The sequence below is a fragment of the Callithrix jacchus genome, chromosome 5, assembly GCF_049354715.1.
Source record: "Callithrix jacchus isolate 240 chromosome 5, calJac240_pri, whole genome shotgun sequence".
Classification (NCBI taxonomy): Eukaryota; Metazoa; Chordata; class Mammalia; order Primates; family Cebidae; genus Callithrix; species Callithrix jacchus.
Window position 1 is genome coordinate 58,705,620 of NC_133506.1, and position 20,716 is coordinate 58,726,335.

The window sequence follows — 20,716 nt, forward strand, 5'->3', positions numbered from 1 at the left end:
CTTTGGGCAGCTCACCCTGTCCTTGGGAGGCTGCAGAGCTTGGAGGAGTGTCCAAGACACGCCTCTGTCCAGAATACACTGGATGCCCCTGCGGCCCAGCTCTGCCCAGATGCTATCAGTTGCTGGTCCTCCTTTGACTCTGGGTGGCCAGGACACGTTGCGGAGGGAGGGTGCTGGCCCCAAACAACCCCACAGGTCATGTGGACTTCCCAAAAGCAAAGGGGCCTCGTGGCAGACCTGTCCTGGGATCTGACCCTCAGCCCTGGGCCACGGCAGGAAGCACAGCAGGTCCGATGGGCACCCCTGGAACTCACTGGAGTCGTTCCAGCACCTGCAGCCTGATTAGCTCAGTGAGTCTGGTTCCCTCTCGCATGAGCTGAGCGACACAGCAGGACGAGGCCTTGCCCGTGCCCAACGCCGACGCTTCCACCTGGTCCAGCTGGCGGCGATGTGTGAGACACTTAGGCCTGTGTCCGCTGCCAAGAGAGGAGGGAACCTAGACTGCCATCCAGTCTAAATACACCACGACTTACCTGCAAGGAGCCCCTCCCTCTCACACTCCACCAGGGTCCCCTCCTTGGTAATCCTTCTCAGTAGTGAAGGGCTCTGAGAAGCCTTCCAGGGAGGGGCCTGGCAACTCGAGGAGCCTCTGAACGGGGCTGATTCCCCGTGTGAGCCCTATGAAGGAATAAGCGAGGCTGCTTTCAACTGCAGATGTGTGAGCCCGACACAGCCATCCTCCCAAGCTGAGGGAGCCAGGAGGCACGGCCGTGCCTGAAGCCACACAGCAGCAGGACTGCTCCAATCTGGGAGCCCAGGGGCAGATTCCTTTCTCATGGACGTGGGCTCACCACTGGCATCTGGCTGGAGAGGGCATTTCCGTCATACCAAAGACTTCCATTCTGGACAGTAAGAAGCCTGGGAGGGCCAGGATTCAGCCCAAAGCACCACAGGCTCTGGCTGTTTAACACCCGATGCAGGAGAGCCACCTGCAAAGCCATCCTGTAATCCACTGGGAGCCCAGGAACGCTGGCTTCCAACTGAGCTACCACCCACACCCGCCAAGGAAACTTCCAGAGCCAGAGGCACCTTAAACAGTACATCCAAGCTGAAGGCTCTTCCAGTAGCTTAAAATTCATTATGACATTTAAGAAGGCCGGGCGCGGTGGCTCACGCCTGTAATCTCAGCACTTTAGGAGGCCAAGGCGGGTGGATCACAAGGTCAAGAGATCAAGGCCATCCTGGTCAACATGGTGAAACCCCATCTCTATTAAAAATACAAAAAATTAGCTCCAGCTACTCAGGAGGCTGAGGCAGGAGAATTGCCTGAACCCAGGAGGCGGAGGTTGCGGTGAGCCGAGATCGCGCCATTGCATTCCAGCCTGGGTAACAAGAGCGAAACTCTGTCTCAAAAAAAACAAAAACAACAACAAAAAGACATTTAAGAATTCTAGCATGGGGCGGGCATAGTGGCTCATGCCTGTAATCCCAGCACTTTGGGAGGCCAAGGTGGGAGGATCACTTGAGGTCAGGAGTTTGAGACCAGCCTGGCCAACATGGTGAAACCCCTTCTCTACCAAAAATACAACAATCAGTCGTGGGTGGGGGGCGGGGGGGGGGCGGGGGGCGAGTACCTGTAATCCCAGCTACTCCGGAGGCTAAGGCAGGGGCACCACTTGAACCCAGGAGGCGGAGGCTGCACTGAGCCGAGATTGTGTCACTGCCCTCCAGCAAGAGCAAAACACCATTCTAGCATGGTGTGCTTTGGGGAAGGGCAGAAGGAACAGGGAATAGGGCTCACGGGGCTGCCCTTCAGGGAGGGAGGGGTGAGAAATACTAACAACTTACAGCTCTTTATAAAGCAAAACCAGACGAAGTCCATCCCCCTCCACCAGCCTATGCCTTCCATTTCTCCCTTCCCCTGGTGGGCCTGGCTCCTGGCCTGGCATCACCATGCACCAGGAATGCAGGCAGGAGGCCCCTGACACCAGACGCAGCATCAGTTCTACAAGCTGACAGAGTGAGAAGCCACTGACTCCGTCTTTGGAGCCCTCAGGGGAAGCGCTGCCTAGACCGTGCTGGCCGGTATCCACTCACAAGCCAGTCAGCAACCACCGCTCACCACCACCTCCCACTATGGGGACAAGAGCACCCACTCCTTCCACACCAACCAAAGAAAGAGCATGTTACCCTGCAGTCACGCTCGCCACCTCTCTGCACCTGAGAGCCAGGAACTCACCTTCCTCCAAAGGAGCCCAGGACTTGAATACATGCCAGAAAATGGCATAAAATAGGAACCGGGCACTCGAGGCTGAAAATGGTGCTGCAGGTGGGAGCACACAGCCTGCCTCCATGGGCCTGTCATGACAGACGTTTCCCTAAAGCAACTACTAACTTCTGGCAGAGGCAGTGACAGCTGGGAAAGGGATGACAGGGCTTTCTGGGCTGATGTGAATACTGTAACTTTATCACATACTTGTCAACTTCTGCAGATGTATACAATATGCATATAAATTTTACCTCAAAAGGCAAACAAACTAAACTATTAAACTCACCGCATAAAAAAATAAGAGGCATTGGAGATGAATGGAGGATGGAGAAGGTAAGGCGCTCCGTCGGAGAGGAGGGAGCCGTGCCCAGCTACTGCACACGTAGCTGTGTCTGAGCATCAGTGTGCTGGGGAACGGGCGAGGGTGCCATGTAGTATATTGTCTTAAAGGAATTAACAGCTCCCTCCTCCAACACTAGAGAACAAGAGCCCCCAGCTTGAGAAACACAGGGCTTTGTACAGTGACTCCCCAAATGGCTTTGCAGCTTAAAAAACTCCAAAACATAAACTCATCAAGTAGGGTGAAGAATGAGATAACACCCGGCTTGCTAAATAGTACTGTTTATTAAGGCTTGTATTCTCCTAGAGGAGAGAGTCCAGGGTAGTCCAGGACTCCACTCAGAGAGAAGCAGTTCAGAGGAAGTGACACGTTCCAAATACAAGTCTAATGATACAGCTGAACGTTAACTCAGAGGATCTTTTGGAGCAAGGAGTTTTCATGAAGCGTCTGCTCTCTAGGACGGTAAGGGTCCTCTACAAGGGCACGTGCAGATTCGGGCGCTGGAGCGTCAGGCATGAGCACCATTTTCATGCTTAAACTCAAACTCCAGGTGGTGGCGAGTTCAACGGTCCCTCATCCCACAAAACATGACAGCAAATTCATTTTCTAAAAAAGTTTTGTTTTTATCCATTCAACAGGAAAAAAAAAATTAGACGCACACGGTGAAATTTACAGCCAGCAGCATCATCCATCACACTGTACTATCAGATCCTACACTTAAAGCTCCGCAGTACTGGTATAAAGACTTAAGACAGCATCCGGATTCTTAAGGAAAGGGTAAAATTTAAAAAGATATGCAGACAATAAGAAAACCTGCACCTGAGGCAGACCTCAGGCGCCCTCCAATTCCTCCACACATCACACCCCCGGCCTGACCGGGCAGCAGGGAGCAAGGGGAGGGACAGGCGGCTGTTCAGTGGGCAACAGATCTGGAAGGAAAGATTTTCCAGAACAAGAGAAAACATGTCTGCCAAATTTGAAAAATTAAAAGTTATCTTTCTGTCTAGCAGAAAAATCAAATGGGTAAATTAGCACTTTAGACTGATAAAAGATAATAAAATGATGAATCAGAATGAACAAGATAATCATTGACCTTTTCAGGAGATTTTATCAGAAGACTCTCAGTGACAACATGACTCATGGTTTTAATGTTTGCTATGAAGCAGTAATGGGATGAGAAATATGAGGTCTCATAGAACAGTATCAAATGGCTGTGAATTTAAGAACATAATTTCTGCCAAAATAGATGCTTCCTGTGTTTTTAAGGATACTTATATTTCACATTAGATTGGTCTCAATGATAAGCTGACAAAAAATACTCCTTTATTAGTGGCTTCTACAAGATTAGAATATATAGAAAAGTACAAATAAATGCAAGTTCATCTGGGCAAAAATAAACAAGAAAGGCAAAGATGCAACACTCAACCCTGCACGGGACGACACGCTGGAGCTGACCAAGCACACGTGTTTTAAACTGTTTTCAAAGTCACATGTTAGAACATGTAGGAAACTGGTTTCTCCTTATTGTTTGTTTCGATTCTGCCGTTCCTGTAAAAAGACAAGACAAGAGTTGAATATACTGAGTAACCATGCCACACAGCTGAATCCCTCCCAAAGTGAGGGCCAAGGCTGCCCGGTGGCTGCTCCTGCAAATCTGGAGGTGGGACCCAGCTTGGTACCCGAGCCACACCAGCATACAACTCTGAGCTACGCTGGGGGCCGGGTCCCACAGACTGGGGCTGTGTGGCGGCCATCCACACCGGGTATGGCAAGCTCCCACCCTCTACTAGGAGAAAAGCACCAACCACCACAGTCATATGGGCCATCGTCTGCTGGGAGACCTCACTTCCCACAGCTCTCTGCCTCATGTGCCACTATCATTCCACATGGAAAGACACTTAGCAATATGAAATCCTCTGCACTCAGGGCGAGGAGCTGGCATGCACCAGGCTCTCAAGCAGGCCAGGGAGACGGAAGCTGCTCTTCTGTATTTTATCTCATTTAAACTTCTCAGTGGCTCAAAGGACACCAATATCCTTCCAACTGGCTATCAAGGTGCTGTGTCACATGGCAGGAGGACCCATGTGGGCCTGTGCAGTTCAGGCCCTTCCCACTCCCCAGCACACTCCCACAACAAGACCATCTCCCCCTAGTCCCACGACTAGGCTGGCTCAAGACAAAGCTCCTCTGGCCAGGTTTGCTGCCCACTCCCATAAGAGAACCATCTTTTCCATAGCGTGCGTGACACACAAGCTTGAGACTTACACCCGAATCTTTCACCACGTTTGCCTCCCTGATGGGAAGGGTCTACAAGCCCCCTCCCCTCAGTCTCCTTACAAGGCAGCATCCGAAGATGAAAATGTGCAATCCAAGGTGCATGCTGCACCAACTGGCTAGAGAGGCATCCCAGGCCCAGTGTGGTGCTGTGCACCTGTAACCCCAGCCACTTAGGAGGCTGAGGCGAGGATCACTTGAGCCCATGTTTTGGCTAGAGTGAGCCATTATCTGCCTTGCACTCCAGCCTGGGCGACAGAGAGAGAGACCCTATCTCAAAATAAAAACAAAAAGATACATCCAAGGCACACCCAACTTTATCTGGCCCCCTTATCTATCAAAATGCAAACCAATAGAGAAAACCAGCAGAGAGGACACCCATTTAATCCTCTTTTGCTAAAAATGGACTGAATGTGTATTCAGGTTAATAGCAAACTTTGCCGGGCACTGGAATGAACAGCAGCCTCCTCAACTGTGGCTGCTCTCAAAAGCAGCTATGCTGTTCTCTGTCCTGAGACGGCGCCAAAGTATTTGGATTAAGGAGTTGGGTAGGCAGGTACTACTCCTAAGAATTAACATTTCCTCCCTTCCCTCAAATGTAAAACTGGAAAAATTAAGAACTCTCTATTTTGCATTCTTTTAAAAATTCTCTGTTAAAAACAAAATCTCTTCACAGGCTGGGCATGGTGGCTCACACCTGTAATCCTAGCACTCTGGGAGGCCAAGGCAGGCAGACTGTCTGAGCTCAGGAGTTCGAGACCAACCTGGGTAACATGGTAAAACCCCACCTTTACTAAGAATACAAAAAATCAGCCAGGCTTGGTGGTGGGCACCTGCAACCCCAGCCACTCTGAAGGCTGAGGCACAAGAACTGCTTGAACCTGGGAGGCAGAGGGTGCAGGGAGCTGAGATTGTGCCACTTCACTCCAGCCTAGGGGATAGAGCAAACCTGTCTCCAAAAAATATACTTAACAAAAGAGGTATGTATTGCTGTTTCCAAAAAACAAATCCCTATCTCCTGAATTCAAATAGTGATGTTAAAGCCATTCACAGGGAAACTCCCCAGTTCCGTCTCCCTTCAGCCCTTATAGACAGCTACAAAGTTCACTGTGTGCTCTTTAAAACACTATTCCTCATAAAATTTCTCAAAGAAAGAAAAACTGACAAGTCCCGCTCATTCTTTCGAGGAATGCTCAACAAGCATCCAGGAATGCTTATTCCTAAGATTCTCTCTGCTCTCTGCTTAGTTTCCAAAGTCAAGGAGCCCCTCTGCTGAGCCAGCCAGAGCTCATGCAGCGATGACCCAAGTCAACGTGGGGTCGGGTCAGGGGCACCTGCAGCCTGGTCCAGGACAGTCAGTCTGAGGAACCAAGCGATGCTCACAGTGTGGGACACTCATCACTCTCACTGTTTTAAGCCAAGAAGTGGCCGTTTATAGATTTTTTTTTTTTTTAAACCAAAAAACTTATGAACCCAGGACTTGGTCTGACGCTGCTGCCATAGAAGCCATCCTAAGAAATCAGTATGTGTCCACATTTATAGCTGGACAGCAGTCCTACAACACACTATATTTCACTTTCTGAACACTCAATTTGTTTATGTATGAGCTTTAACGCAATGAGGCCAAACTCTAAATGATAAACAAAAGGTGGGTCTGTTCTTAGAAGTCCTGAGAGAACCCTTTGGAAACTACCCTGGGTCTACCAGCACCCACAGTTTATGATGACTGAGAGGAGGAGCCACTCTCCACGACTCTCTCTTCAGTACACTCTGCTCTTCAAACTGCACCACTCTTCATGGGAAACCCAGGAGGGAGAAAACATTAGACACCCAGAGTCTCAGCCCCAGTACACCTAAGACTCCAATCCTGGATGAGCCACTAGCCCAGCCCGTTAAGCATGGCATCTAGAGCACCCTGGCAGGCAGAAGAGCCAGCACCCAAGTCCAGTCTGGGGACGTACTCAAGAACCACCTCCATTTCCCTACACTGCCCAATAAGTTTAAAAGACATCTGACGCTGGGCACAGTGGCTCATGCCTATAATCCCTGCACTTTGGGAAGCTAAGGTGAGAGGATCGCTTGAGCCCAGGAGTTCAAGACCAGCCTGGGCAACACAGCAAGACATTGACTCTACAAAAAAATACAAAAACTAGCCAGGCATGGTGGGTGGTGCACGCCTGTAGCTACTCAGGAGGCTGAGGCAGGAAGACTGCTTGAGCCCAGGAGGTCAAGGCTACAATAAGCTGTGATTAAGCCACTGTACTCCAGACTGGTAAACAAAAAACAAGTTATTTGAGGCTGGGTGCAGTGGCTCATACCTGTAATCACAGCACTTTGGGAGGCTGACGTGGGTGGATCACTTCAAGTCAGGAGGTCGAGAGCAGCCTGGCCAAACATTAACAAATCAGGTTCTCATTTTCTCATTTGTCACTTCGATAGTATGAATTAATGTTAACACTGACCCATAAGGGCCCCAAGCTTTCCAGCTTGACTAATGGTTTAGGGGAGGGCTACCAAGGTCCTTCCAGTGATGCTCCACCAGCAGCCCAGTGGGACTCGCCCTGGAGCAATCACGACACAAAAAAGCAGTTATCTAAGGATCAGGTTTTCACAATGCAAGTTGCAGGACACTAGATTTAAGTTGTAGGACACAGTATTTAAGAAGAGAAACTACACACACACACACCCCTTCCAGTTTAGCCAGCTAAGGACCTAAAGCTTCATTAGCAATTACCCCTGCAAATTCAGCAATTCAGTATTTATTTTACACCTAAAAGAACTATGTCTGTAATCGCAGCTACCTGGAAGGCTAAGGCAGAACTGCTCGAACCCTGAAGGCGGAGGTTGCAGTGAGCGGAGAATGTGCCACTGCACTCCAGCCTGGGTGACAGGGCGAGACTCCGTCTCAAAAATATAATAAAATCAAAGAGCTAAAGTACAGAATTCCAGTAACTGGAAATAAATGACACTCTCTTCTCACAAGAGAGGGAGCGATACTTTTCCAAAGTTTTACAGGCCCCGAGTTGTTCAGGACTTGTGTCATCTAAGACTGCAGACGGCTCTATTCTATATATCCCTAATATGCCACGTACATGCCTTTCTGCCCAAAATACATTAGGACACTCAGCGCTCACAGGTGAGTAATTCCTTTCTGAACATAGAGACCTGAAAAAATATTCAAAACCCATCTATTATCAACTGACATTTCATGAAGGGATATTTTTTTAAAAGCAGGAGAGAATCTCAGGATAAACTCTCTGGAATAAAGGAAGTTTTATGAAGTATGTTATCGTCATTTTTCCATTGCTGGTGCCAGTTTATGGGCATCTGAGCCCTTATGAAGAGCAAACACACTCAGTCCCGTCATACCTCATGACAGCACAGATCCAGGAGTTTGGCTACATGTCTCACAGGAAATCAGGACTGTCTCAAAAATATCCAATCAATGGATTTTTGATATAGGATCCATATATGTTATTTAAAATGTCTGGATTCCAAACCTAACCCACCACCACCATTTTCTTTACTACCTAGATGGAGTCAGTCTGTTTCCACAAGGCTGCCTGGACCTGGCCCGCCCACCTGCGGCCAACTGGGAGAGCTTGGGAGCTGCCCATCACGGGACCCAGCTCAGACTCAGCTCGGTGGACCTGCCACATCTGCTCGCTGCCAGACCACCTGGTCTGAGTGCAGCACCAAGGACGCACCTGCCTGGCGGGTGCCTGGAACAACCAGACTCACCTTGCGCACCACCTCCTCCTCCTCCTGGCGCTTCTCGTAGTGAGCAAAATCGTCAAAGATGGAGGTTGTGTGCTTGTAGGAACTGATAATTTTCAGCACTTGTTTTGCTTTTTCTAAGGGCACCTCCTGGGTGTCCCGGGAGTTTGTGACGGGTTTGTTGTCGTTATTCTCCAGTCTGATGTGCCGGAGCTGGTTATTGGGCACATCCTTAACAAAAATCCACTTGACATCAAACTTCCCCTTCCACTTGTCCTGAGACCAGACCCCAGCACTGGTGCCGTAGTCCACAGGGGACTTCATCTCAGCCACCCCACAAAAATGCCCACTGCCGTTGACGCTGAAGAGCAGGTAGACGGGCCCCTTGCTGCTCATGCAGCGGAAAGCGCTGTCCAGACGTTTGTTGCCGTGCTCTGTGCTACACCAGATGGAGTACTTAATGGAGCGGTGGATGTCGTCCTCAGAGTAGCTCTTGATGATGAACACACGCCCGCTTCTCAGATTCCAGTCAAACTCTTTAGGGTTATAGCTGTGAGCAGCCTTCAGTTTTTCAAGGACAGGGTGGGATTCGACACTGGGGGCAGCATTAGGCTGGACATTTCCAGGAGAGTTGCTATCACTGCCAGCACCTCCACTCTGCCCAAATGCGGTGTTTCTGTTGCGTGGGGCGACCCAGCGGGTCTGCGGTGGCTGCTGAGGGCTCTGATACTGTGGTTGAGCCAAAGGTGGGGGCTGTGTTGGAACAGGTGGAGCCACCTGCTGGGGCTGTGTGGCAGCCTGCGGGGAGGGTGCCTGTTGGGGGACTGGAGCCTTCGGCACAGGCCCCTTATTATCCCAGGTGCCAATGTCCATGTTATGCTTTATAGGTGGGGGAGGCAGTGCACCCCCCATGACGGGCCCGCTCTTTGTTTTCATTTTAGGCTGTGGTTTTGCAGGCTTGCTGGCAATGGCAGCCCATGAGGTCGGCTTTGAAACCGGCATGTTCACATTTGCCCCTCCATTGCCAGAAAGGACACCAGTCAGTGCCACGCTGCTGACGACAGAGCCCACCGTCTTGACAGCAGAGGAGCTGACATCCCCGATCTTCAGGCCAACCATGCCCTGCTCCAGGCTGTTCATCCCGGGGGCCTTGCTGAGGGTGTCACTATGAAAGCCTGGCTGCCCATCCACCACCGTGCCACCCAGGGAGCTCGGGGGGTAGGTGTAGCTGCTCCCATAGGCAGAGCTCTGGGTCTGCTGACCTTGAGACCCACTTGTCCCCCATGCTGAGAAGGCAGGGTTTTCAGGGAAAAAATTAAACCTGTGCTGATAGATGTTGTTCCCCAGGCCGCCAGGCTGCCCAAAAACAGCATCATGCATAAAATGATGGTCTCCGTTACTGAGCTGTCCATAGGTGGTGAGGTATGGGATCGGAGGGTCCCCCGCAGTGGACCACGGAGCCTCGTTGAGGGAGTAAGGAAATCCAATGGACGGTGGGTAATAGCTGGACAGGTAGGGGTCGCTCATTGAGGGGTAACTGTTACTCTGCAAAACAAACATGTGACAAGTTACACCACTTCTACAACACGAGGAGATGCTGAAAATGCCAGCCACCACTTCCTGCTTATGCACAGGTGGAGCAAAAACAAGACTGGCAGGGCACTGGGCTACTCCTTCCAAAAGGAAAGCTATGGCCGTCAATGTGAGAACCACATCAAGATAGTGAGAAGTTAATGATGAACACAAACCAGGTTGTCTCAAAATACGAAACAGCATTTGTAAGGCTCTGAATTCAGGCTAAATAACTGAGCTAAGCCTCTCCTGAATTAGCAAGGTAGCAGTCCCTCCCTCTACTCTTATGTACAAAGGAATCCAGAGTTTGACGACAATGCTTACGACAGACATGGACAGTGTCAGGGGAACTGAAATGGCTTTGTAAGGCAGAGATATTTCCATTGGCAAACCAGGAAGTGCAAGGCCAAGAGGCAGTCATCTCCAGAAAACAGACCCCAAGCTCAGTGATTACGCAGCAGGCCCCCAGGCGCCCACCTCTGGGCCTTGACACCCTTCCTGGGACACACTCTTACCGAGACATCCTTCAAGGGTGCTTCAGAGGCCCCCTCCACACACCCCTCCTAGCAGACTCCCATGCCTCTAAGTCCAAGGGGGTTCACATTCTCATGGTTTCCTGGGCACAGAGCTGGGCTCTTGGAGTGGGCCCCTGCACAGAGGGCCCTGGCTGGCTCCAGGTCCTTAACCAAGAGAAAGCATCCCAAGTGTAGGAACTCTGCCCTCCAGGTGGAGAGGAGCCCTCGCTTTGGGTGCCAGCTCAGCTGGGCTTCCTTACTGAAAACGCATCTGTGTGGTGACCGGAACCATGAGGCAAAAGGTCTGCTGAAGAAGGTGAGTGCTTGGCCACAGCATAGGGGTCTCTAGAGCTACCCAGGGCACCGATTTAGACTCTGGGTCAGCAGTTCTGGGACAGCATCTCCTTGGAGACTCAACCAAGGGTCTGGTCAGAACTGGGTCCCTCCAACACTGACTTAAAATGGCTTTCGTGGGTGTGTCGGGGGGGGTGTGGGCGTGTGTGTGCACACAGGGGGGTGAGAAGGGGTCCAGTGTGAAGCAAGAAGGCTCCCGCCTGGGTGCATCATCTAAGAGTGCCAAAACACTGTTCTGAAATGAAAACGGAGCAGGAAGTAAACACAGAGCTCTCCACTCTGTGACGCCCGTTTTCAGATTTTTAAATAGTTTTCCTGCTCCCTCCCCCAACTCTCCCAAGTAACCAGAAAGTTCCACATAAAGAGCGCCGTCTACAGACCTCGTCTCCCAACCTCGCCCGTCACATTTACCTTTCATGGCGGCATCAAAGGCCACACTCTGAAGGGTAACAGCACCCAGCCGGGGACACCAGGTGGGAAGGGAGCTGAGGCAATGATGGAGACTGTGGGATCCCAGACAATGAGAAGGGCCTGCTTCACTGGAGTGGTGACCCTGGGGACAGCAGCCCAACACCCAACATTAATGAACCAGTGACCTCAGCTCACTGCAACCTCTGCTTCCCAGGTTCAAGCGATTCTCAGGCCTCAGCCTCCTGAGTAGCTGGGATCACAGATGCACATCACCATGCCCAGCTAATTTTTGTATTTTTAGCAGAGACAGGATTTCATCATTTGTCCAGGCTGGTCTCAAACTCCCAACTCAGGTGATCAGCCCGCCTTGGCCTCCCAAAGTGCTGGAATTACAGGCGTGAGCGACAGCGCCCAGCCTCAGAATCATCTTTTAAAATGCACTAATTACTGCTTCCCTGTAACAAAAATTTGAGATTCTGGGGGTATAAGAAGACAAGTGGGACACTATCAATGTTCTATAAACATGAGAGCAACCTGGGCTTATTCTCCCTCTGGAGGATTTCCATGATGCTGCCTCCTTGCTGCAGCCCTTGCCTGGGTGCTGCCCTGTCCTGCAGGCCCAGACAGGAGGGTAAGCGAATCAGGGGTGGTCTGTGCTGAGGACTTGCTCCTTGAGTCGCTGGCCGCAGGAGACTTTAAGGATGGCAGGGTGAAGGAGACAGCCCCCCCTACAGGGTAGCCAGCCCTCCTCCTTCCCATCAGCTGGACACACGCTCCTCAGCAGCGCTACAATCACAACACATCCTCCTTCCCATGGAAAAATAGTAGACGGGAAAAAAAAAATCTTGATGGCTGAGTGACATTCTAATTCACTTCGCCACAAAACCAACCAGAGGAGCCAGGCCACAGAAACAGATGCCCAGGGACACTTCTGAATTACACTTAAAGCCTTAACTAAGACAGTACATCACTTAAGAATTGAGGAAATGTACATTATATCAAGCATTTAACATCCCTGAAAATCCGTTTTAAGTAGGAAATGGATACACCTAGCACACAGGCCACACAGACACAAGAGACCACAGTGAGCCATCCAGCTTCCCTCTACCCAACGTGCAAGCCCTGCATCCTAGCCGGTCCTCTCCAAACCCTTCAGCCCCAGATCACCACCATTCCCGTCCTGAACCACGGAAGAAGGTGACTCAAAATCAGCTCTGCCGGCAGCCTTAAGCCCTCCTGGCACTTTCTATCCTCACCGGGTCACACAGCCCACACAGGTAGGCTGTCTATAGTGACCTCGGGTACTAGGGGCCCAATTTTCATTTTCACCTCATTCTGACAGCCCATTTTCTATTACATCTGCCATCTTTCCTTCAAAATTCTGAGGGTAAAGCAGCAAGTTAATTTGTAAAGCTATTTGAAGTAAGTCATCCTTGTAGTAAGAAAACCTGGAAATGCTGTCCTCTGCCTTCTTTACAATCCATATGTCAGGCTGCTGCTCCACACTCCTTCCCTGGTAAGGGAAGCTGTCCCAGTCATGGTCCCAGTCACAGGGGTGGGAGATACCTATTCTGGTCTAAACTTATAGCAACTGACTTCAAATGTGTACTGGAAATGCATGGTACAGGCTGCCTGTAAATCGCACGAAGCCTCCCTTCAAAGCCTCTGATCTCCCTTTGTCTCAGGCACAGCCAGGCACAGGCACACCCCTGCTCACTCACTACCAAGTGCTGGACGAGCTGTGCTGCCCCCTAAACATCGCTTAGCGCCATGGCTCCGTGCGCACCGAGTTATGAGTATGAAAGTTTATTTCTCAGGGATATAGCTGCATTAACTGAAGTTATAAGAACAAATTTTAAGCTTGTTCTTAACACATTACTACCTCTGAGCAAATGTTATTTTGGTCCTGGTAAATGAGCAGCATAAACAGACCTTTCAAGGACAATACAGGCAAAAACATTTCATTATCCTGCTACTCAGCAGCCACCTCCACAGAAGACTGTTGCACATGTCCACTTCCTAGGTATCTCACTGCGGCCCCTGTGGTGAACTTAAGACCTCATGTAAGAAAGGCTAACACATTTTAGGCCAGGCAGTGGCTCAGGCCTGTAATCCCAGCACTTTGGGAGACTGGGATGGGTCGATCACCTCAGGTCAGGAGTTTAAGACCAGCATGGCCAACACAGTGAAACTCGTCTCTACTAAAAATACAAAAAATTACTGGGCGTGGTGGCACATGCCTGTAATGCCAGCCATTTGGGAGACTGAGGCAGGAGAATCACTTGAACCCGGGAGGCAGAGGTTGTACCACTGCACTCCAGCCTGGGCAACAAGAGTGAAACTCCATCTCAAAAAAAAAAAAGAAAGACTAACAAATTTTAAAGGCAAAATTGGAGTCCCCTGACAAAGAAAAATACAACTTTGATTCTTAAGCCTCCTCCTGTGACTAACTGGAAAAAAAAGGATAAACAAAATGGACACTTCAAATAATCAAAGAAACTTTAAATAATCAGGGAATATTATCTCCAGGTCATTCGAAAATCTAAACAGTAAAGCACAAAGAAGCCCTAACTCTACAACTAAGAGCAGTTTTATATACTTCCTCAAATTTAACCACATTAAAAAAACAGAAACTCCCATCAGAATGACCAGAACCATTTAAGTTGAAGTTAAAATGTTTCCTTCCTGTATCAACTTTTCTGAAATGGAAAGAAATCTGAAATTATTCAAATACTTGCAGTATTACAAACAAAAAAGTAACTTGGAATTGAAATGATCAAGACAAGGGAGGAGAGGGAGAAGCAGAAAGGATTCCTTCAGAAGCCCAAGACAACAGAGAGAAGCATGGTGACCCAGGACTGGGAACAGGCCTCCCAGCGTGACCTGTGGTTTCTCAGCAGAAGCCTCAGGAGACACAGAGAAAATGTGAGAAGAAAACCACTGAAAACCCTCATTTACTTCCTCGACTGCGCATCTTTCAGATCTGTTTCCAGGGCTCATCCTTCTGAGACTGCAATTTCAGCCCCTCAGCTGGTAGCAACAATATGCAGAGACAGCAGTTTCTGACAGCCTCTCTGCATTTGTTCCAGCAACTCACCAAGAAGAAGCATGTTAAAGAGCCCACTGTGCCCTTCCAGCTGTTTCTGGGAAGCCGCTGTGACGGCAAATGCCTGCTTAGCAGGCACTGCCGCTGGGTGTTTTAAGGAAGCTCATATTTTTAGATGCAGCCACAAGAAACTGATAATCCCCTGCTGGCCCTCAGGTCACCCTGGGCCCACCAGAGCTGCCTGTACACAGCAGGAAGCCCTGTGCCAAGCATATCCAGGCTGTTCTCAAGGAACTCGTGAATGCTATGATAAGGAACTGTGTTCAGTGAAGAAAAACACCCAAAACCTGATGAGCAATTTCGTCACTGTGTGATCAGTGTACTCACACAAAAGAAGACCTGAGTGTGGAGGCAGTGTCCCTGCTACACACTGAGGCTGTCACCTGTACTGCGTGCAACTGTACTGAATACTGGAAGTAACTGTAACATCGGTAAGCATCTGTGTGTCTAAAAGTAGAAAAGGTACAGTAAAAATTAGGCGTAAGAGATGAAGAACGGGACACCTGTAGAGGGCACTCCTGGTGAATGGAGCAGGTAGGACTGAAGATGCTCTGGATGAGTCAGTGAGTGAATGTGAAGGCTGGGTCCTTCCTGGACACCACTGTCAACTTTATAAACACTGTACACTTAGGCTGAGCTACATTTTTAAATTGTCCTTTCTTCAATAATAAACCTTAGCTTACTACAGCTTTTTTTACTTTACAAACTACTTTTTTAAAAGCTTTCAGTTTTTGACTCTTTTGTAATAACAGCTTAAAACACAAATACATCATATAGCTGTATAAAAACATTTTTCGTTTTATCCTCATTCCATAAGCTTTTTTCTATTAATTTTTTTTTAACTTTTTTGTTAAATATGAAGACGTGGCCTGGCACAGTGGCTCATGCCCGCAGTTCCAGCACTCTGGAAGGCTGAGGCAGGACTGCTTCAGCCCAGGATTTCGAGACCAGCCCAGGTAACATAGTGAGATCTCATCTCTACAAAAAAAAAAAAAAATCAAAAATGAGGCAGGAAGATCACTCGGGCTCAGGAGGTCAAAAAAAAAAACCCAAAGACACAAACACACATATTAGCCTAGGCCTAGACAGGGTCAGGGTCATCCTTTCCTTGTCTTCCACCTCCACATATTGTCCCACTCAAAGGTCTTCAGGGCAGTAACACGCACGGAGCTGTCATCTCCTGTGACGCCAATGGCTTCTTCTGGATTCCTCCTGAAGAACCTGCCTGAGGCTGCTTTAGTTAATTTTGTTTTCTAGTAAGTAGGCAGAATACGCTCTTAAAAGTATAGTAGGGCTGGGCGCGGTGGCTCACACCTGTAATCCCAGCACTTTGGGAGGCCGAGGCGGGTGGATCACGAGGTCAAGAGATTGAGACCACCCTGGTCAACATAGTGAAACCCCGTCTCTACTAAAAATACAAAAAAATTAGCTGGGCATGGTGGCGCCTGCCTGTAATCCCAGCTACTCAGGAGGCTGAGGCAGGAGAATTACCTGAACCCAGGAGGCAGAGGTTGCAGTGAGCCGAGATCGTGCCATTGCACTCCAGCCTGGGTAACAAGGGCGAAACTCCGTCTCAAAAAAAAAAAAAAAAAAAAAGTATAGTAAACATGTAAAGCAGTCACGCCTATCATCAACTTCAAGTATTATATACTGTGTGTAACTGTGTGCCACGCTCTGCTATGACTGGGGCAGTAGGCTTGGTCACACCCACCACATCACCACAAGCACAGGTGTAATACGCTGCCCTATAACATTATGGTGGCTCCAACACCATCAGGTGACAGGAATTTTTCAGCACCATCATAATCTTAGGGGACCACTATCATATATGTGGTCTGTTGTTGACTAAAAAGTCATCAGCAGCACAAGTACAGGTGGCCTCGGTAATTTGTCAGTGAGGTCACAGCAAACATACTCAGTCTGTCCATTAGCAAGTGTGAGCAGGGCCCTATTTCCAAAACGCACATACATATATTTTCACGTGTGTCTCCTTCCCCCTTTATTGGCTAAAATTCAGTACATGATACTATTCAAGTATTAAAATCATGAGAACAGTAGAAAACACAATAGTAAAAAAAACAGTTCATTTAACTTCCTGCCACTACCTCCATCCAAAAGCCCATCACTGAGGCCAAGTCAGTTCTGCTCAGAGGAGGGACAGATTCTCCGAAGGCAGCAATCAAGAGACAAGAAACAAAAGCAGGGTGGGGTGGGGGCGGGGCTGCCAAGGCTCCACCAGTAAAAGGTTTCTTGGTCTCTAAGCCGCCTGATTAGCCAAGTGCAGTAGGAACCGAGGGGATGAAGAAACATTCTAAGAAGTTGTAAGATGCCTTAGAAAAGAACAGACTAGTTTTATTCCTACACAGAGATGAGGTGACGCCTGGTTTTACTTTATTGCAAACATGCCCAGAAGCTAAGGTTTACTTCAAGCTCAGGAGATGGAGCACTGGAGCACCTGCTGCGTGCTGCTCCACGAAGCTGAAGAGAGGGACTCACAGAGGGGCAGCCTCTTGTCCAAGCTACAGGCCTGGAGGTAGGAAAGTGAGGCAGAGTAGTCTGGTTCCTGAGCTGGACTCTTAACCAGACACCGCTTCTCTCAGGAATTTTGCTGCAACAGGAACACAGAGGAGAGAGCGCAGCTCCCAATAGATTTTAACCAGAGCAATTTTATTCCCCAGAAAACATCTGCCAAGACAGTTTTGCTTGCCACAAGTGGGGGAGAGGGAGTCGCTAATGGCATCTAGTGGGTGGGAAGCCGGGGGGGGGGGTGCTGCTAAACGTCCCACAATCAACAGGACAGCTCCCAAAAGAGAATGTTCCCATGCAAAATGTCCACCGTGCCAAGGCAGAGAAAGCCGGAATCACCTAAGAAAACAGGGCAGCCATGACTCCGTGGCCCTGCTATATCAGGTACTACCTCAGCGTGTTCTGTGCACCATCTGATGTTATCCTCCCAACAATTCCACAGAGTTACTACTCTGTTTCACAGAAAAGGAAATCGAGGCAAGAGAAGGAAAGCCACCCGACACAGGCCAGTCAGCAGTGGAGTTAAAACTGAAACCACTGGGCGCAGCGGCTCACACCTATAATCCCAGCACTTTGGAAGGCCAAGGCGGGTAGGTCAACTAAGATCAGAAGTTCAAGATCAGCCTGGCCAACATGGTAAAAACCGTATCTCCACTAAAAATAAAAAAAATAGCCGGGTGTGGTGGCAGGCGCCTTTAGTCCCAGCTACTCAGGAGGCTGAGGCAGGAGAATTGCAGTGGAACCTGGGAGGCAGAGGTTGCAGTGAGCCAAGACTGGTCACTGCACTCCAGCCTGGGTGACCAGAGCAAGACTCTGACTAAAAAAAATTACTGAAACCCAGGCAGCATCTGGCTCCACAGTCCAGCTCTTAGCTGCTTTCCCAGACCACAATTCAAATCATCCAGATCTAAAAAAATAACCAGGAAGCTTCAGAAACACACATGTAACACACCTCTACCATGTCAAAGGCACGACATCACTGACCCACAAACACTGGAACCAACCAGAACTGTCTGCATCCCAACCCCAGCAGGATGCTTCCTCCTCCACAGGGAAAATCATTTTCACCCCACTCACACCCCCAGGTCACTGGGAGGTGCATCTTCATGAGCATTTTATCATTTCTAATACTTTAGTCTGCTTCTTCCTTGTTTAGGATAATAATCACAAATGAGAATAAAGGTGTATTACAAAACAATTAAAACCAACTTAAAAACAAATGCATGATAACAAAATAAACTCACCTGATTTGACTGTCCAGTAAGGTAGGGCTCAAAGTCACCATCATGAACTGTATCCTTCTGATGTAAGGAACCATTTTGTACTAGAACAAAAAGTTGCAAGGTATTACCCTCTAATTTTAAAAGATTACTTTTAAGCATGGAAATCAAAGTTAATAAGTCCATTTCCATCTATTTCTAGTGGAAATTATACTTTTACTTTAAAAGAGTACAACCGGTATAGAACTGATGTTTACACAATTAGAAGGGGATTGTGAAACTTTCAATGATTCAGGCTATATTTTAAATAAAGGCTTAATCATAATTTAGTGAGATTGACCAAATTAAGTGCAAACACACAATGCAAAGAACTCAAAACCAGAGTGAAACTGACATGGTCTAAGAAGACCTATGTGAGGCAAATGGTAGTGGAGCCTCCAAAAGCCCAAATGCAGAATGTATGCCCGAATGTACGGAAAACCGAGGGAGAAAACTCAGGAGGGAAGGAGCTGCCACAGAATGACTGTTGGGAGCTGTTATCTGACTCTCCACAGTGAACCCCAAATATCTGAGGCAGGTCTCAGTCAATTTTGAAAGTTTATCTTGCCAAAGGTGAAGACACTCCCATGACACAGCCTCAGGAGGTCCCAACGACATGTGCCCCCAAGTGGTGGGGACACAGCTTAGTTCCACACGTTAGGGAGACATGAGAACAATCCATGTATTTATGATTGGTTTGGTCTGGAGAGGTGGGACAACCTGAAGCAGGGAGAAGGCTTCCAGGTCACAGGCAGGTAAGAGACAAGAGGCTGTATTCTTTTGAGTTCCTAATTAGCCTTTCCAAAGGAAGCAATCACATATGCATTTATCTCAGCGAGGGAGACTGTGAGTTCTGTCCTTTGTGCACCAGGAACTTCCCTGGGGCCAAATTGTGAGGGAGGCACGTAACTTTTTCCGGGAGGCAGGTCTGTCCTAAGCAGTTCCCCGTTCGGCTCAGTGATTTGGGGGGCCCAAGATTTATTTTCCTTTCACACCACTTACCTTCCCAGTGTTATTACGCTCAGCCAGAAAAAGAAGGCAAAGGTAAATGAAGCTCCGGGCCTTTACCAAACTTAAAACACGCCGAACCGTGTTTGGTTACACCTGAGCTCACACACGCAATGGCTTAAAATGTGTTCCAAGTAAACGTGCAGCGTCACTAACAGTTTCCACAAGTGCACGCTCTGGGGCTTTATTCCAAGCCAGGCTGTCGTGGGAGATGCGAACAGACTCGGAACACGGGCTGCCACGCGGGTAAGGCGCCCGGCCCGCAGAGCCGCGGACCACCCCCGGCGGCCACGTCCCTCGGCCAGGCCTCCGCTCCCCCAAAGCGAACCCAGGACCTCGCGGTGGGAGAGCGGCGCCCGAACGGCTCAGAGCACTCATTTATCCACTTCTCCCGAGAACCCTGTCCTCCACCTGTCAAGTCTCCCAGAACCGTCGCACAACTTCAAGCGTTATCTCCCCGAAGCTGGCGGAAGAGAGAACGTTTCCGGTTCCAGACGCAGCTTCCTGGACCGTTCCTTCCCCGTCCTCCTCCACTCCAGCCCGCGCCCGCCGTCCCGGGACTCCGCTCACCTTTATTATCTTGTCCTTTTGTTCTCTGCACCGCCGCAGGCCGGGACATGGGGGGCACACAGCCCGGGGGAAGAGGGAAACGCAAAGTTATTCACCGGAGAACCGGTCTCCCGCCAGCGGCGCGGCCACGCGCGACCCCGGCCCCCGCGGTCCAGCCTCGGGACCCCCAACCCGGCCCCGCGACTCCACCCCGGCCCCCTTAACCCGGCCGCGCTACCTGGGCGTCCACACTGGTGGCCGACATGCTTCATGAACAGCTACGCGCGGGGCCGGGGCGACCGCCGGCTCGGGCCTCCCCGACAGGCCGGGCCTGTCACCCTCGCTCGCGCGGCCCGGGCCCCGCCGCCAACTCCCCGGGCGCCGGCCGGGCGGCGGCGGCGGCGACGGCGGCTGCTGCTGGTGACGCGGGCCCCTGGCGAGGCGGCGGCGGCGGTGAGCCCGGGACGCGGACGCGCTGAGGAGGCGTCGACTCCAATGGCGGCCGCAGTAGCGGCGGCGACGGCGGCGGCGGAGGAGGATGAGCTTACGCGGCGTCAGCGCGCGTGCGGGGCAGGCCGGGAGCGCGGCAAGCCGCCACGCTTCGCGCCTGCGCGCTGCGGTCTCACGAGACGGATTTTGCTCCCAGGTCGCAGTCTCGCGCGGCGCGGCGGGGCGGGGCAGTCGCGAGCCGGGGAAGTCACGTGGGGCGCGTCCAGCGGCGCCGCAGGGCCTGGCTGGCTGCTGCCGTGTGTGCGCCCGACCCTACCCCGGCCACAGCCGCAGCCCGCGATGCGCTGCGGGCACTGAGGCCTCTGG

At 50.2% G+C, this 20,716-nt stretch overlaps 1 protein-coding gene across 2 annotated transcripts; it reads right to left on the reverse strand.

Moving 5' to 3' along the window:
* Positions 1-2,874: 2,874 nt before the first annotated feature.
* Positions 2,875-20,430, reverse strand: YTHDF1 (YTH N6-methyladenosine RNA binding protein F1). 2 transcript variants are annotated; one of them, XM_002747750.6, is made up of 5 exons: positions 20,139-20,430; positions 19,922-19,946; positions 18,329-18,408; positions 8,625-10,145; positions 2,875-4,157 (listed from the first exon to the last, which is right to left on the reverse strand). In XM_002747750.6, the coding sequence occupies exons 1-5, from the start codon at positions 20,163-20,165 to the stop codon at positions 4,131-4,133; spliced, it is 1,680 nt and encodes a 559-aa protein (XP_002747796.1). In that variant the 5' UTR covers positions 20,166-20,430; the 3' UTR covers positions 2,875-4,130. The 2 variants fall into 2 exon arrangements, with proteins under 2 accessions (XP_002747796.1, XP_078228220.1); XM_078372094.1 differs by lacking the exons at positions 19,922-19,946; positions 20,139-20,430 and adding an exon at positions 19,346-19,828.
* Between the last annotated feature and the right edge of the window lie 286 nt (positions 20,431-20,716).

What these genes read in the sequence shown, in the direction of transcription:
- YTHDF1 (XM_002747750.6), bottom strand. Translation starts at nt 20,165, where the DNA reads ATGTCGGCCACCAGTGTGGACGCCCAG. An exon ending in AAAAGGACAAGATAATAAAG is followed by an intron (nt 18,409 to 19,921) that starts GTGAGCGGAGTC and finishes TTTTTGTTCTAG; the next exon opens with TACAAAATGGTTCCTTACAT. An exon ending in TTACTGGACAGTCAAATCAG is followed by an intron (nt 10,146 to 18,328) that starts GTGAGTTTATTT and finishes TTTGTTTTGCAG; the next exon opens with AGTAACAGTTACCCCTCAAT.